An 18,972-nucleotide genomic window follows, 5' to 3' on the forward strand; every position below is an offset into this window, starting at 1 on the left:
ATTAGTGATAATACTATGTCATAAAATTGTGAAAAATAAAGATGTCAATGCTCATAAATAATAAGAACGGTGCCTGGCTTAAGTAAACACTTAATCAATGTTAATTTTGTTGTTGTTGCTTTTCCAAAGTGGTCCAGATAAACCACGGAGACCAAGGAGTCATGAAGAGTATCACCTTGTTTTCACTGGAGTAACATTCTATTAACAAAGCTGGATTCAGTGAGCCAGACACAGATAATAAGTATGGCTGGAAACACCTGTTAATATCCATCCTAAAGTCAGTGAACAACACTGAGCACAGTCTTTATTGACATTCTTAAGGCATCCTATTCCAAAGGGGACCCTTGTAACTTCATGGCAATTTAATCAAATGATGTGATAGACATGATAAGTTTTGATACATTTAAAAAATACAATTTTAAAATGAATGGAGGTGGTTTAACTCTACAGAAACACCTTCCGTAGCTGAAGACTGAATATTCACTAGAATAATAGATTTTAAAATCTGCTAACTGTTGGAGACCGGTTGTAAGCTGGCATGGCCCTTGCACTCGAAGGGGCTGGCAAGACCCAGCCCCCTACCCACACAGTTTTCCCAGGCTTGTTTGGATGGTGGTTATCAGTAGAATGAGAGCAACCCTTTCATGCCTTACCAAGAAGTCTGTAACTATTTACTGAGATTTGCTGTACTGAGAATCTGCCTGATTTACTATACCAAGAATTTGTCCTTCTGCTCTGTCTCTCCCTTAGAGATTAAGAGGAACAAAGAGTACATTCCTCTTCACAGACCTCCTACTCAGTGTTTTGTGTATAAAAGGCTTTACGCAGTTAATAAACCTACTACAGTCTCTCAATGACTCGTAGTCCTCCCGATCCCGCTGTCCTGTCTTTCTTTCTTTTCTCAATTCCCACCTCCCTACCTCAGCCCGGTTCAACTGTCAGGCTGGCCCTGACAGCTAACAAAATGTTGACCTTTCAAAAGATCAGATTAAACCATAACATGACTTAGTTAGCCTTATAAATCTTCATATTCATAATTATAACACTTCAAAAGGTAAAGTTGAGAGTTTTTGCATATGGCATTATATTTTGTAAAACGTACATAGCTAAAACAGAGAAAGGCATAGTTCTTATGTTACTAGCTTTGGGCCAGATGCTTGATTTCTCTGATACTCAATTATCTAAAAACTGCATTATAATAATAATTTTCTTGCTCATTTCTCAAAATTTTGGGTACACTGAAGCAAAATTATGTATGTGGAAACCTGCAAAATTCAACTCATTTGCAAATTCAATAGTACTTTTATTTTATTTGTCTTGAAATATTAGAATACTCATAAATATAAACACACTAACCACATTTATATATGTAGTTGAGTTCTTAGAAGGAGCCATCAAATTATAATATGTGGTTTAATTATTTTCCTTCTTTGTATCTATTTTTCTCTATACAACAACTTTAAATTTGTAGAAAAATAGGGAAATGATATTATGAAAATTACAATAGAAGATTCTAATAGAGTATACAACAGAGTATACAAGTTTGAGGATAAGGTTAAGATAAGCTTACTGTCTGAAATTTAATTACTGTCTGAAATTTAATCCTGTGAGAATAAGTTAGAAAAATTAATTACCTTAATTAATTACCTGAATCACTGACCCACCCTAAGAGATTTTGGAAATATGTTGCTGCTAAGAACAAGGTATAGCTCAAATCCAATCATGCAAACTGGGTGATGAGAGCTCTGAGCTACACAGTGGCTGTGTAATTTGTGTTGCATAGGGTAACACAGTGACTTCTTTTAAAAATTAAAAATAATAATTTATTTCTAAAATATTCCATTAATGAGGAATAAAATAATTTATCTAGGTAGAAATATCCTTACAGCAGAATGTCTTAAAAATAACCAAAACATTACACCTAAATCAGAGTGTACTGTTAAGATTTCTGGGCCTGCTCCTGAACCAACTAATTGATACGCTAGAATACTCATAGGAGCCCTAACCAGTTTGGCTTAGTGGATAAAGAGTCAGCCTGCGGGACTGAAGGGTCCCAGGTTCGATTCCAGTCAAGGGCATGTACCGTGGTTGTGGGCACATTCCCAGTAGAGGGTGTGCAGGAGACAGCTGATCGATGTTTCCCTCTTATTGGTGTTTTTAACTCTCTATCCCTCTCCCTTCCTCTCTGTAAAAAATCAATAAAATATATATATTTTTTAAAAAGAATACTCATAGGAAGCATGTCTGTCAGGATATCTTTGGCTCAGGAAAGACCCTTCTTATGACCTAACAAATCATAGATCAATCTATATCTTCTTTGTTCTCCTCATTAAATATTGAAGACATAAAAAAAATATTATGGAATATGTTTAACTTTAGGAAACTGGATGAACTTCCCTTTTACACTCTAGGTCAATGATTCTCAAGCATTAATGTATGTAATAACAACCTGGAAAGATTCCAATAAATCCATATTTCCAGGCCTCTATTAGATTCTAGGTTTTCAGATTTCCAAACTAGTCTCTCCTGAGTATTAAATTTTTGGCATCTCTATGAGAGCTAGAAAAGTCAAACATCTGGACTACAATCTAGACTGGCTGGAGGTCCTTGAGCAATTCACCAAGGATCCAAAAATCCACCTGCTACAAGACTCCTCTGAGAATCCAAGTGTCCTTTCTCTCTATGCCTTCTGATCCATCACTACCCGTAGCAACCTTGTTTAATATTGTACATCCTCAATTGCTCAGAATTCTACAAGGAAAATTAATTGATAAATCAAGTGAAAATTTGTTCTAATAATTCTTTCATAGACGACTTTTTAAATAAGTGTGCTAAGAAGTAAAAATGTTTTAAGCAAATGATTTCAATGACTATTCTCTGCACAGTTAAAATTTTTACACAGCACATGCCAGTATTTAATGAGATAGGAATAACAGAATGGTAAACTAATAGAGAGGAAGTAAAGTGATTGATGGGGTCTTTGAAAGATTTTAGTTATATTTAGAGTTTCCTCTCAAGTTTCAAGTTGAGTGCTTCAAGATTTTATAACTGAAAACAGGAAGAAAAACCTGACTATTTCTCCAATCACTGTTCCTTGCTTCAGTAAGACTGTCTGTGCACTGGAACCTTAACCAAATATCCAAGATACAAGTCCTCACTTTTTCTTTGCTAAGAGAAATTGCTGTTACAGTTGCATGTAGCTAAGTTTGCTGCTTACTTTCCACGGGATATGGAAAATATAAAGAGATCCAAGAAAGAGTCACATCTGGTCCCATAACCCGTATGGGAAGAAATGAAATGTAACTTCTGCTTTTAGCCCCTAGAACTTCTCTGCTATTACATTGTGGAATGCATGTGGAAACTCAATCATTCTAAGACATATGCCTAAGACATTTATCACCACTTACGACACATCCCTTAGCAAGCAGCAAGTATCCAAGTCAGCTCTCTACCTAATGCTGTGTAGGTTCTATTGCACAACTCCAGGGGGTGCTATTCACCCAGACAATTAGGTGAATGGAGTCCTTGAAATAGTGCAACTGGCAGCCTTGATTCAAGGTAGGAGTTATGTTTTGTCCTGGAGAGATCAAAAAGCATTCCATGGAGGTGATGATGGTGATGATGATGAAACTGATGCTGATGGCCAAAATTAGTGAATACCTGCAATATGCTGATTACCCACATTATAAAGAAAGAAGGATTAGGTTTGGGGTAGGAAAGAGGGACTGATTCAATATCAAAGACTTTGAGAGACCTCTGCTAGTAACCACTATTTTCTTCTTAAAGTATATTGGAATGGGGTTAAAGTATTATAAAATGACAGTTTCATTCATTTCTCTCCCAAAAAGGGCAATGAAATTATGCATAGAAAAATATACAAGTAAATATTATAAGCTAATCTAGTACCAAAATTTTGACTTGGAATTTTTTTCCCATTTCCTATTTGCAAATTTATAGCACCATCAGAATAAAGCCATAGGAGGAAAATTTTTTCTCTTGTAGGTTTTGAAGATTTAAGGTACTTATTCAAAAAAGATAGGTTTTTGAGAGATTTGAACAAATTCAAGTCAAAGTACTAAAATTAGTACAGCAGTTTTATAAATAATGCTCCAAACCATAAAGCCTTTAGAATCGTGACAAGCTAAATGAATTACAATGAATGCAATCATTTTTTTATTTAATTGTTGTACAGTCTTGGTCTACATCTTGGCAAAAATAATATCTGCATTTAGTGAAACATAGAGGCCACTAAGATGACTTCAACCTAATAGTCACATATCTAGAAATCTATACAAGATTTTTTCCAACCTAGTAAAACGTAGTCATCCATTTCTGATTTTTTGGTTCCCAACTCCCACCCTTAATCTATGAAATCCTTCACAGGTTTTATATATGAAAATAACCTTATATCTTAGCTGCCTTTACCCTTTATTTTCTTTTATAAAGTCCTCATGGCGTGATCTTTCCAAATACTTCCTTTAAAATAAAAAAATAGTCTACCTTTTTAAAAACCCTTTCTCCAGCAGCTTTGCATAATGTCAAGGCATTGAATAATTCACAAGATATCATTTTATTTAAATACTGAGAATAACATAAAATGGTATTATAATGAAAAATATTAGTTTGCTACCTTAATGATAGTGACAATGAATTTCATTCCTGAATCTGATCCCTATTTTTAACCGAAAATCATCTTACTAATGTTTCCAGGCAATTCCAAAAGCTATCTTAACATTAATTCATTGCCAAGGGCCCAGGACCTGAATAATACATTCCTACATTACTGTGCAGAATCTATCACATTTTAAGAGCGATTTTTTTTTTACTATAAAATCTGGGTCTCAGTCTGTACTTTTATAGAAGAATAAATTTTGTAAGTACTGCTCTCAGAGTTCTAAAGAGCAAATTAATGGAGAAATGCAACTCAGATGAGCCTGCAACCTCCTCAGGAATGAGCGAGGCAGAGTTAGCCTTTCTCTCTTCACAACAGCCAACTGAATCCATCCCCACGGACTGCAGCGTTCAATCTTTTTCTGCTTTAAATACCTACGCAAGTAACGATAAACACCAGCTCGGTATCTTCAGGATGATAAACCAGAAATTAACTTCTAAGTTTTGCTCAGATGCTTTGAACACTATAGTGTGTCTTTTTTTTCTTGGTTAAGAAAGAAATATGTTGTTTTAGTCACTACACAGTGGAAGAAAAGGCCCCTTAACAGGCAGAAACTTGGCCTTGAAAAGTCAGCCTAGTTTGCTAAGCGTCATAACCCGGTTTTTAACCAGTGGCTGGGGAGACAATGTCTCCGAAGGGAAAGTGGCTCATGAAGTATGCAGGAGCCACGAATGAGGGAGGCGCGCTTTAACCTGGAGCGCAGAGTGGTGTGGAGATGGTGAGCCGGGAGCCAGGTCAGGAGGAGCGAAGAGCAACGACTTACCTGCAGCACTTTGGTCAGATTGTTGAACAGCGCTTGGCCGGCGCTCACTTTGTATTTGACGCCTCGGACGGTGCCATTTTTGCTTAAAATGTTGACTCTCCTGGTGCCAAAACTCTTCTCGCTGGCAGCCCTCGCCAACACCAGCAAGTTATCCTGGTCGTCCTCCTGCTCGTCGCTTTCTGACCCTCGGTGGCCGTTCTGCGGCCCGTCAGGCTCGCTCAGCCCATCGATGCCGCAGACGCTGGCACATTCGGAGTCCAGGGAGCCGGGCGGCTGCCCATCCTCGTACACCTCCTTCAGGACTCGCCCGCTGTGGGACGACGCGATCCGAAACCGCACTCTCCGTGGCCTGTCACTCTCCGGCTTCATGTCCCTTTTGAGCATGGTCACAGCCACCCACACCGCAGGTCACATCACTCTCGAGACCCCCCGTCCCTGCATGCGTCCCCCTGCCACATAGCGATGTCAGGACGTCATCCCGGTGACAGCAGCACTCACAGGAAACTAACATCGGAAGGAAAGGAGATTCCCAAGAACTCACAGCGCATCTCTGCTATCAATAATGAATGTGTGTGTGTGTGTGTGTGTGTGTGTGTGTGTGTGTGTGTGTGTGTGTGTGCGCTATGGTTACCTTTAAACTAAAACCTGCAAAACGATCCCAGCCGTTAAATATTCAATAGCTATGGTGGGCTCTTTAACAGGACAAGTGCAAGAAAGCGGCATGCATCTTTAGCTAGTTTAAGGAACCAAATAAGAACTCATAGCTATTATTTATTGAACAGTGTGCTAACCATTTCATATACATCACTCTAAGTGTGGGCAAGGAAAGGAAAGACTTGATCTTCGAAGCCAATAGGGGGTGTTGAAAAGGATAAGGAAACAGAAAATAAGTGTGGGCAAGGAAAGGAAAGACTTGATCTTCGAAGCCAATAGGGGGTGTTGAAAAGGATCTTAGGGGCCGAAGTATCTCTACAGTTCACTGTCCAGAGTGGAGGCCAGAGATAAAATAGGGAATCAAAGGCATAGCGTCAGAGAGGTCCTAGTCTTCTCACAGCACTAATTCCCTCTGCATTTCACTCTCAGCGAGCAGCCTTTGAAAAGAGCAGTGAGCACGCTCTGTTGCTGCATAGAGCTCTCATTGCTGGTTCGTAAATCATTGATCAGATTTCACCAGCTTTGTATACAGTGTATCTGCAACCTACATCGTGACGCACAAGGGGCTTTTCTAAAGAACAACTTTTTAACAGAAAAGAGAGGACTTGCCCCAGTTCTGCGAGTAGAAACACGTTCTCTGGGACAGAGGGAAAGGTTTTTGGAAAGGAAACGTATGGAGCAGTGAAGGAAGAATGGAACAATCCCCCAAGCCAGCCAGATCAGCCAACGCAATCCAGGTGATCGGCATTGATAAATATTATATCCAAATCGCCCATGCATGGAGAAGAGGCCTCCTTCTGCCGCGCTCAGTGTATTTTCTGTCACGTTGGCAGGCACCTGAGGAACCGCTTGCGGTGGAGAGCCGTACTGAAACTCACACTGCAGCGAGGGCCCGGCCTGTCTGCATCTCCAGAGAGAGAACAAGCAGCTGGCCCTCCCACTACTCCTCACCTTTTTTCATGTTTATAGTTTTAACTGATTGTGACCTGAATTTATACCTATTTTAGAAAAATTCAGAAAATAATAGCACAAAGCTGGAAAGTCACAAATAATCTCACAAGAGAGATGTTCATCATGTTGTTTCCTCGCCTGTCAAATAGTTTCTATCTCAAAGAGTGTTCTCAAAGATTAGATAGAGTGATGTATATGAAATGGTTAGCACACTGTTCAATAAATAATAGCTATGAGTTCTTATTTGGTTCCTTAAACTAGCTAAAGATACATGCTATTTGGAGGACAGTGAGAAGAATGGAACTGGAAAAGCATAAGTAACTGACAGGGAATAAAGGCAACCCATTCTGTTTCTGGTTTGATTCTAGGGCTTCCAGATTAAACCAGCCTGCCACCAGGTAGGTCCTGGAGAAGGGCTCCGGTTTCCAGCAGCCTTGTTCATGTGCACATCTCTGGACTGAGAGTTTAGTATATCTAAGTGCTGTGCCGGAGGATGGGGCTCGGTGCTGGCATACATCCTGTCACTATGGATCCTGAGGGGGCATAGCTGTCTCAGACTCCTGGGGCTGCTCAGCTGTGGAATCAACACATACCTAGCATTTCCGATTTATAGTTGTACCCAAACTCTCTAAAATTAACACAAAGGGGATAAATAGAGTCCACAGAGCAACAGCTTCCCAAAATAAATTTTACAGTTCAGTTTTCATCTTTGATTCCCCAATGGATCTTGTAAAAGGTTTCATATATAAACAATGCTTAAATATTTGCTGAATTGAAATTAGCTAAGTTAGATTTTAATGTCAAAACAAACTGAAATTAGGAGAGAGTAATGATCACTTCCATCTCTTTTTTGTCCTGCTTCCAGTCCATATGCAAGGTAAGAAATAATGTTTATTGACTTTTTAGGCAAAATATCTCAGTCAATGCTATTGGTATCATAAAAAGGACCATCTACACTACATAAGAAATTGTTGAATGCTAGACAACAAATAATATACTCTGCCTACACAATCCAAGTCCCAGAGGAAATGAAAGAATCATGAATCAAGTTTCCCTGCTAAATGGTGTTAAAAACTTGACTTAGCTGCCTTCAACTTACAAAAGCCAAATGGCTCAAACATCCAGTCCACTTCACACTTAATAAGCTTAAGCTTCATTCTCAAGCACGAAACAAGGATTTTTCTATTTCCTCTTGAATAATGAGTTTCTTGTGTATCGTGTGGCTAAGAATCTTCAAACTGCAATACAGAAAAAAAATCACTTTTATGTCCTTCAATCAGATTGTCACGCTCTGTAGAATACTTATAAATATGCCTTATGGCAAAAAAGATTTTTAAACTAACTTCATTATTACTCTAAGATATTGGTATATGGATTTGATATATTTTAATTCCTAAAAAAAAATGAGATAATCAATGAATGGCATTATGTCTATTCTTCTCCTATACATGGGGAGTTTACTTCTTAAATTTCTGCTTGGAACCATACCCAAAGCAAATCCAACTACTGTGGGGTAGGGGAAAGGTCTGAATGAACAAAGCACTCGAGAATAAAGATTGATGAATAAACCATCAAAATTACTGACTCAGACCCAGAGATACTCAAGATATCCACTAAATATAAGAAAGACCAGTGTTTATGTATTTTTCCAAAATCAGGACAGAAATAAGAGAACAGAGACATTGTCACAGTCTTAGAAATATCAGCCTAGAACATAAATGCAGTTCTTCAAATCAGCAGCACATAGAATGTCAGTGCGTCATGTGGCAATCTGGGAGTGTAAATCCCTAGAGGGGCAATTTATTTTTCCATAGTGAGAATGTTCTAGTGGAAACTGTAAAAAGAGCCTCCAGAATTTCAAATCCATTGAAATAAAGTGACAATCCTCTCAGAGACTACCCTGCTGATAAATTTTTCTTACTCATTTTAAATTAATGAAAAAGCAGACTGTCAAGAGGAACATACAAGTCTGGCTGAAAATATACATATTAAAAAATGAACAAGAAAAGAAATGAGACAGACTTCCTGTCTTATTCTTGTGGTTGAACTTTTTTAAATCAGTGAAATTTTAACACACATTATGTTTTATCAATAAATGCCATGCCTTTAAAATGACTGGACACTGCCACTTTAAAGTATCACAAATTATAATTCAAATTGTGTTGTATTTTTTTCTTCCAAGAGCATGATGATAGAACAGACCCCTGGGAAATTCTAATTCTATTATCCTATCATCATCGTTGCCAAGGTTACAGAGGACTGTTGATTCTAGTGTCTGAGATGAAGGTGAAAGCTGGCAGGGAGAGAAAAAATGGGGAGATGGCAAGATACGAAAAAAACAACTGTTAATTTAGAGATCTAGAGCTGTTTTTGGATTTCTGGTGGGATTGTAGTCCTGAGTCCACAAATAAACTAGAAAATTATTTAAGAGCACTTGAGGGATACCCAGAAGAGGTCAATCTTCCCCTAAAAAGAAGGCATGATAGAATATGAATTGTGAGCTCTGTGGCTGAAAAAGCACATCACCCCAGAAGCTCAGCCACCTCTCCCAACGTCCAATTATACATTGTAGAGAGAGCTTTTGCAGATATATAATTTTTGCAGCATTTTTTGCAAAGTGAGTTAATGCAGTTTCCAAAGCATTTGGAACTCTATGGTAATTTGAGTGATTTGGCTTGGATCAGCTCTGCTTGCAAATAGAATTTTTTTTTTTCTGTATGACTATAGAAGTCATATTAGAAGCTAAATAAAAATTCCTTAATCACTTATATTGACTGCCCACCATTAGAAGATTTGCACAAAGGGTATTTGAGATAACCGTTGCTCTCAAGAAGTTTGTCATCCTTAGGGAAACAAATTATGATTAAAATTAAATTCGTTACAGTTCACATACAATATTATATGTTTCAGGTGTACACCCCAGTGATTAGAAATATAACTTACTAAGTGATCATCCTGATAAATCTCATACTCATCTCACACATACATAGTTATTAGAATACTAGAGGCCTGGTGCATGAATTCATGCACCCATGGGGTCCCTCAGCCTGGCCTGTGGGATCAAGCCAAAACTGGCTCTCCAACATCCCCCAGGGGGTCCCGGATTGCAAGAGGGTTCAGGCAAGGCTGAGAGACCCCACCAGTGCATGATCGGGGCCAGGGAGAGATGCAGGAGGTTGGTCAGCCAGGGATGAACTGCGGGAGGGCTCTAGGACATGTCTGGCCCATCTCACTCAGTCCCTATTGGCCAGACCCCTGCAGCAAGCTAACCTACTGGTCAGAGCATCTGCCCCTGGTGGTCAGTGCACATCATAGCGACTGGTCGACCAGTCGACTGTCTGTCCCCTGGTGGTCAGTGCCCGCCATAGCAAGCAGTTGAGTGGCCTTAGCATATCATTAGCATATTATGCTTTGATTGGTTGAACAGCCGACCGGTCGACCTGACACTTAGTATATTAGGCTTTTATTACATAGGATTATTGACTACTAGAGGCCCGATGCATGAAATCCGTGCAAGAGTAGGCCTTCCTTCCCCTGGCTGCCGGCACCGGCTTCTGTCTGGCACCTGGGACCTGGGCTTCCCTCTGGCTGAGGCTTCATCCAGAAGGACGTCTGGGATGACATCTGGAATAACGTCTGGTCTAATTAGCATATTACCCTTTTATTATTATAGATATTCCCTATGCTGTACTTTACATTCCCACGACTATTCTGTAACAACCAATTTGTACTTTTTAATCCCTTCACCTTTTTCTCCTATTCCCCCAACCCCCCTCCCATCTGGTAACCATCAAAATGTTCTCTGTATGTAGAAGCTGGAAGTCTCTTTTAAGATGCAATTGACTCCAGGGGTGAACCTTGCTGCTTTGGGACCTGGGGAATAAAATGAGATGAGGAATTGAGGGGAATATCATCGAACCCACTTCTGCATGAAAACTCCAACATCTCTGACTCCCTGGAGGTGAGCAGTCACTGGGAGCGTTAGAAGATCACACCTTGGTGTGGACTTTGTGGCTTCACCAGGGGCGGTGGGTATTGATAAGCACAAGCAAAGGGGGGAAAGCACTCCACACAGGGCTGTGTAGTTTTCCACGTGAGACTCCCAGAACCCTCTTTCCCAGAAATAATTCTGGAGGCTTTAGAATTGGGGACCCTAAGTCCAGCCAGCCATCAGTTAAAGATTCAGAGCCACAGTAATTCAGGAATCAGTTGTTCTTTCAGGCTGTGGAAGCCCACAACATGTATTTGCCAGTGAATAAATGTGATGAACGCTGTTCAGGTAGTTAAAGGGGGACATGGGGATCTTAGCACCTTTGGGTGTTTCCTACCATATTTCATAAATTCTAGGACATGTTTTTTCACATGTTCACATCTCTGAAATTGGAGACCAGTGTCATTGACTTGGAGGAAAATCAGAGCAATAGCAAAACACACATTTAAATAACGCTACATCATCAGCGGCCTTGACTGCAGGAAGGGCTGACTGTACTGTGTGAAAAAGCACACACATCGAAGAGGCTGGTGGAAAACAATTCACAAGAATAAACTCTGAGAACACAGTTAGGAATATCCTAATCAATTTATTTTACATTTATTTGCCTTTATATGTATACTCAAGAGTGATGTAGAAGAGCATGCTATGTTTACATACATCTAAAGGAGCTTTTTTGATATTTTTAAATAAAAAGTTCATGACCTTAAAATATTGTGCCATGATTAAATTAGCAGGGCTTCTTCATCCATTCTCAATGGTTCATAAAATAAGGATGTATCTTCCAGCTGATAGCATCTTAGATTCAATGAAATATGGGCATATTCCACAATATTCACATACATGTAACCTTTAACCTTTATTTAAAGCTGTGTAAGATCCCAAGACAAGGCCTTCATTCCCAGGAAAGAGGCACCTGTACTAGTCAGGAAAACACTGGATCCAGGGGACAGGCCATTCACTTATCTGCTGTCTCCACAGGGTCACCTTTCTATCTAATAAAGTCAGCCTCAGAGGGTCTTCCCAGATTTTCTCTCCCCATGTACATCTTCCCCACTACCCTCTCCCTTTTCTTCCTCTCTCTTCTCTTCCCAGGGTCCCAGTGCTCCATGTATTTGTCCCTCCATGTGGTATCAGCCACTGAATCGGGCTCTTCTCACCCCACTGTGGGAACAGGCTCAGGTCTTTCAGAATGGAGCACCTCTGAAACCATGTTCTCTCATCAGTATTGATCGCATCTCATGGCACAAATGCAATATGTTAATGCTGCCTCGGTGGGTGGGAGGGGGATACCTTCTGGCAAGGTGAGAATGGGAAGGAATGAACAGAATAAAACCAGCAAAGAACACTCCCTGTTACCTTATTTAATCTTATAACATTCCTGAGACTAGGGGATATGAAACACCCATTTGACAGATAGGAAAAGTGAGACAAAATGGTGAGTCACAGATGAACTCTAACATGGACCAATAGATTGAGCAGGTAGAGCAGCACATTAGCTGTGACTTACATTGGGGGAAGATAATCTTTTATTTAATTACAATAGTAATAAGCAAAGCGTGTGTTAATAATGATTCCTCATATATGTTTACAAATGTTTATTTATGGAGAATTTATGAAGGCTTAGTTACAGAGGGTGTAACTTGATTTAAAATAAAACAGCTATCATTATTTCAATTTATGTTTACTCCACCCAATTCTTATAAGAGTAAAGAAGGTTACAAAAATGCATACCATATAGCAACATAAATTTAAAGCAATTAGAAAAAGGGAGGCATAGAAAAAATTAAAAAGGAGGTAAAAATTACTATGTCCAATCTGCAGATTTAAGAAAGTGAGCCACTATGAGATAAAATTATTCCAAGTTCACTGTTTATCCCCATTTAATGTCCTATATAAATGAAACGTTTGCGTCGAAGTTGAATGCCAGTAATCTTTCAGAAAGTCAGAAAATCAACACTCATTTTTATACTTTCACTTTTTTCCTTAGATATCTAATTGCTTAATTTCCCAACCCATTCATTTATTCAGCAAGTACTTCTTAGTACTTCTCACATACTCAGCATTGCCCTTGGCCCTGCCCGTGCATAGATGCGCAAAGCTAACCCTCACCCACATAGAGAGTGGCCTGCTCTGCTTTCTCTTCCAGTCATTAGCCAGTTCCACTACCAACAGAGAACAATTTGAACTTGAACATTTTAACCTCCAGAAGTTCCCAAGTAATCACTCATTTTTAAAGTGGTAGTACTCTAAAAATAGTGTTATTCATGGAAAAAAAATCTCTTTGTTTCAAGTAAGTACAGAAGAAAAACATTAGACATTTCCTAGTGTATAGTCTGCTTTGAGCTCCCTTATTAAGGAATGTATTTGCCCTTCATAAATAGCTTCATTTTTTTTACTGTTCTGGTAGAAAGCAGAGTGCAGAGCAAGTAATATCAAAAGAGAGCATTTTCATGGAAGGTTGTTTCATCTTTTTCAGAAGTTTTCCTCATCCTCTACATAAAAGCTACATAAAGCTCAGATTCAACCCAGAGAAGGGGAATGGGAGTGGGAATAGGGGACTATGGGGAAAAGAGGCAATTTGCATGGACCAGTGGTGATAGAGCACCATGATCAAGAGCTTATGATTAATTCACCCCACTGCAACCAGATAATGGATATGTGATTATCTGATAGTTGAAATGATATGGCTAGTTTTTTAAAATTATTCTATGCTTTTATGTAGTTTCTGATAAATATTTCTCATATTTAATAAATAAAGCATAGTATTACTCACATTTTTTAGTTATATTTATGTGGGTTTAATTTAAACACACAAAAAAATACTGTTTTAATGCTATAGATGGATGAGCTTTGACAAATATGTACAGGAATCCTTAGATTTTTAAGTCACTTGCTTAAACCAGATCTTCTGTACCAAAAACCAATGCTTTTTCCACTCCATCAAAATACTTTAAAAAATACTTTTAAAAGTTACCTCAAAACTCATTCGTTTTGCCTTGTATTTCAGAATACATCACGGCATTTGTTTGCCTGGAAACATGAATTACTATAATAAAAGCTTCCACAGAACTACATGTGGGAGGACATCATTAGGCATGTCCTTTGTTCTGTGAAACAATAGAATTGAGTGAAAATAATTTTTGGCAGTGAACAAAGCAGAGACTAGACAGGAAGTCAGGACACCATGAGCCTGACATTTGCTTTAGTAAATGTTAATGACTAGACTTTTTTGTGTGTGTGTGTGGATAGCATTTGACCTGTCTTAAAAATATAGAAAGCCAAGACTTCATATATTTAAAATTATGCAATAATTTAAGGAGCGATCATTTCCAACTCACTCCCAGTTTCCTCTTTTCCACCTGCCTGGATTGTTTCCGTGCTCCAGGGGAGTCGCCGGAGAAATTAAGAGCAGAGACAAGCAACTAGACAGGCAGGTACATTAAGAGACACACTGAAAGGTAAGAAAAATGAGCTGCTGGTGTCCAAATGGCACAACTTGGCGAGTCTGGACCCAGGAAGATGGATATGATATGAGGTCAGCCACCCAGACGACGGATGATATTCCTACAGCTGTTAGGGCATTGTCCCCAACTAGGCTGGCAACAGCTTGTAGTCTAGCTTAGAAATCAGATCTCCCTCACCCCAAATCAATTAATTAATACCTCCCCTCTGAATTAAATAACCCTGTCTGCCTGCCCAGCTTCTGTCAACATTATTTCTTCCTAATGCCTGTGCCTTCTCTGAGCTTTCCAACTGCACTTGGCCCTGCCAAGCAGGCTGTTCTTGTTCTTTCATTCCGTTTTATCATGTCAGGAGATTGCAATCAAGCCTTAATAACGGTCTGCAGCCCACGGAGACATTAGCCGTCCCTAAAGCCCGTCTAACTTTTTGTCAAGGGCATCTGTTCAAAAGATCAAAGTCTGCGCAGGCTCAGCCAGCACAGTACACACACGCCAAAGGGGTATCAATGAGGGGACACAGAAAACGGACCGGCACCTTTAAGTGTATCTCTTCTTCAGGTTCTTATTGTGAATAGAAATGTGCAAAGATCACCCAGTGATGTTCTCTAATATAGAGGACGGCCCAGGGCAGCTGAGACTAGACTCTTGAGACGTATTTGCTACTGAGCTGTCCAGTTGGCACTCAACTCATGACGTTGTGATAGTAGGATTCTGCCTTTTGCTCAGGGCTTTGGTTTCCAGTGGTTCCCACATCAAGTCGTGAAAATGGGATCTGAAAAATCTGATTTTGCAAAATGATCATCCAAATAGCTTCTTAGAGAGAGAAAATTTTAGTATTCCATATGATGATGCTGGGCAGCCAAACAGGTTGAATATTCAATCAGGAATTATTTGTGAACTCAGACATTTATTAACTGAAGCATAGCTAGTTCTGCATATGTATTGTACAGCAAAGCACATCCAAGCTTTAAAAATTAAAACAAATGAACACGTTTAAAATTTGATGTGCAAAAGATCTATTTGTGTGGCAGAAATTATATAAAGATATCAACCTCTCTTTGGCTCTCACTGTTTTGGGAAACTGATCACAGAGAGGCATACCCCCAAACAGTATTCTAATCAATTTAGAATCTTTCTAGACAACATGCGGTCCTCAGACCGTTAGTATCATGCCACTTGGGAGAGTGTCAGAAAATGCAGACCCTCAGACCCCAGCCAGAGTTAGTGAGTCAGAATCTGACTTTTAACAAGATCCCCGGGGATTCCTGTGAACATCAAGGTTTGGGAAGTGCTAGTTAAAACAAGTAAGACAGGATTTTAAAAATTTTTATGTGGAATATTCCTTATAGCTACTGGTATGCATGATGTAATAAATGTATACCTGCTAAACTTGGATGTTTATTGAACTTCAGCTCAAAGAAATACACATTTTTTTAAAGCTAGTATAGATTGGCAGGGATAAACAACATGGATTAGCCCAATGAGGAGAAGAAAAATAGGCTCCTTTACCCTCTGTAACTACTCCAGAGAGATAACCAAGGTGTTCATTGGACTTTTAGGGTGACCAACAGTCCCAGTTTACCAGAGGGGGTTGGTTTCCCTGGGACCAGGGGCTTTCAGGACAAAAGCGAGTTACCAAAGATCAGAACAAGTCTTATTCGGAAACCAACACCACCATTTGTTGGGTTTATTTCCTACTGGAGCCCAGAGGAGCGTGGAAACAGGACATCACAGCCTCTGGTGGCAGGGGACAGCTAGAGAAGAGCGAAGGCAGACCCCACTATTGGGAGAGGCTCTGAAGGGATTCCTGGACGAGCACAAACACATGGGGGGCGGGGAGGGAGGGAAAACATGAAAACAAACTTCTTTGGCGGCTCAATTTCATTACATCCAAGTACACTGTCCCCTCCTTAAAGAGTGTGCACAGGACCCACCCCTGGGTCCATGGGACCTCTACCCCAACCGTGATCCATCAGCTTGTCTTGGGCAACTTATAACCAGATGTAGTGATTCTCATCAGACTTTGGAAGCCCTAGCATTCAGGAGCATTCTCAGTGATAGGGTTTCACTCCATTCGAGGAGAAATTAAGAAACTGTTTGGAAAGAGAGGGGAGGAGGAGATACAGATATCCCGGAGGAAACACAAGCAGCGTTCTGGGGTGGGAGGGGCACCACAGAACGGAGAGACACGGAGATATCCCTTGGTTCCTGGCTCCTTCCTATCACTGGTTCTGGTCTTGATTCAGGAGAATGCAGTTTTTTAGCCCTTTTGGCTGCAGACATCTCTTGGGGGACTTGGGATTTAAGGAACCCTATTGGGAAATGATGCCAGCTTCCTGCATCTGGCAGGAAGGACCTGTTTCACATCTGGACCACAGCAATGTCCTCTCAGGTCCTCTTATCTGGACCCCCTGTGAGTTGATTATTTTGCCCATTTCCATTTTAATTTTCAACCCTGCAGTACCTTCTTAGTGTTCACAGGATAATAGGGTCTCACCCTCTGGCCCAAGCGTCCCTGCACTGGGTCAGTGCTCGACAGGATCAGGGCATTTCATAGGCTCTACCCATCCCTCTGCCAACAAGGTGTGATCTGTTACCTAAGCATATATCTGAAATAGAACCTCGTTACTCCTCATTCTCCTCTTTCTAATCATCTCCACGTTTGCAATAGCACTCTTCTTTTGAACAGATGTTAAACTTTGGATCTCCAACCCCTTCCTGTGTCTCCCTCTACATGGTAACCAAATCCACAGTGCTATTTGTGCTCCCTTCTAAACATGTCTCAGGTATGTCCTCTCTCCTCATTCTCAGAGTCTCCACTGAAGTCCAGGTACTCTGTGGGAGAAGGAAACCGCACTCAGAATTAGTAGTCTGGGTTTATTCCAAACTCCCCTATGAACTGGCTTTTGGGTCCTATGTTGTGTGTGAGGTTTTTTAAAAATGTAATTTAATTGTTTCCATTACCATGTATCCCCCTCTGTTTTTAAATGTAAAAATGTAAGCCAGAGAATTTGAATGGATGAACTAGTAGCAGCCAATCCAACTAAAACAATTAGGAGGATTAATGGTCATTTCTTCTCCAATCAATTCACTCTGTTTAATAAAATTCTCTGTGCAATTTATCCCACCAAAGTGTTTCCATATGGCTATTTTCTTTTCTATTTTACCTTTTCATTTACCTCTATCCCTATTCCTGCTTCCTATTTTCGAAATATTTTGTTTCAGCTTTCTCCACTTTTGATTTTTAAGCCCTGGTACCTGGTGAGCGCATAAATAAGTCCCAATTTTAGAACATGATACATCTGGAAATTTATGGGAAATGGAAAAGGACAAAACCTCTTTTTAATAACCTAGAGAGTTCATCTGGCATTTTTGACTGTTGCTTATATGTTTCATTTCTGTAGATGACTAAATAACATTCTCAGATCAACAAAGCACCTATGGCCCTGAGTGCAATCCCTTGTTGTGAAGCAGATGGCGATAAATAACCTGGCTTGTACATCTCCATATTTTATGAATGGACTCTAGCCTCAGGGAACTATTTCAGACTTTGAATCTGGGTCATAACTCAGTCAATGATTTCACTGCATATAGTTACTAACTGGTGAAAGTTACTTACTGGTAAAAGTCTGAATTTCTTCTACTATATCAATGGTCTCTAACTATAACACACCTCAGATCTCCAAATATTTTAATACCCCCTCTTACTACCTTGAAATGAAATACACACAAACTATAGTCCATCAATGCAGAGATAACATAAAGCCCAATAAACTGAAATCTGACAACTTTTATCAAAGTTTGGCACCAAACCTCACATGGCTACATCTCCTGATCTGAACTGATGGGAGTGGTTTATTCTATTTATCCCATCTATTATGAGTATTTGCTGTAGCAAGATCAATGTGTCTTGGTTACTGGGGGGCTTCTGTATTCCACTGAGATGGTTATATTTTATCAGGTATATATACATCATTGGCTTTCTTAAAATCTGAACAAGACTGAAAACACTTCGAGCTAAGAGATTCAGAAAAGGGCTTGTGGAACTATGTAACAAACCTTCACATAAAAAAAAAAAAAAACTAAATGTAACAGCCTAACCCTAGCATGAAAAAAAAAAAAGAATACTAATTCATAAGAAACTATATATTTCATGATGTAAGCCTTGAACTTGACAGAGTAGAAGTACTGTAGTGGTTTGCTACTTGAAGCAAGACATAGAACCATCCATCAATGGGTATCACAGGCACACCTGCAAACTGACAAGGCTGTACCATGTCAACTTTGATCTACATAGTGACATTAATGTCTGAAATAACTTTTGATAGATTTCTAAACAAAAAAAAAAAATACTAGACTACACACACACACACACACACACACACACACAATATTAGATTTCTCTCTATTTACATATCAGTAGCTTTTCCTGGAAAATAAACTGTATTAAAATTATATATCTCATTGTGGTTTTAAT

General features: G+C 39.5%; 1 protein-coding gene across 1 annotated transcript in view; it reads right to left on the reverse strand.

Moving 5' to 3' along the window:
- The window catches only part of GRXCR1 (glutaredoxin and cysteine rich domain containing 1), a 90,606-nt gene extending 84,775 nt beyond the window's left edge, over window positions 1-5,831 (reverse strand). The window contains exon 1 of the mRNA XM_008140261.3: window positions 5,436-5,831. Within this exon, the coding sequence (XP_008138483.1) occupies window positions 5,436-5,819 (384 nt within the window). The 5' untranslated portion in view covers window positions 5,820-5,831. The remainder of the gene's footprint in view (window positions 1-5,435) is intronic.
- Between the last annotated feature and the right edge of the window lie 13,141 nt (window positions 5,832-18,972).

Source organism: Eptesicus fuscus, chromosome 2, assembly GCF_027574615.1.
Source record: "Eptesicus fuscus isolate TK198812 chromosome 2, DD_ASM_mEF_20220401, whole genome shotgun sequence".
Classification (NCBI taxonomy): domain Eukaryota; kingdom Metazoa; phylum Chordata; class Mammalia; order Chiroptera; family Vespertilionidae; genus Eptesicus; species Eptesicus fuscus.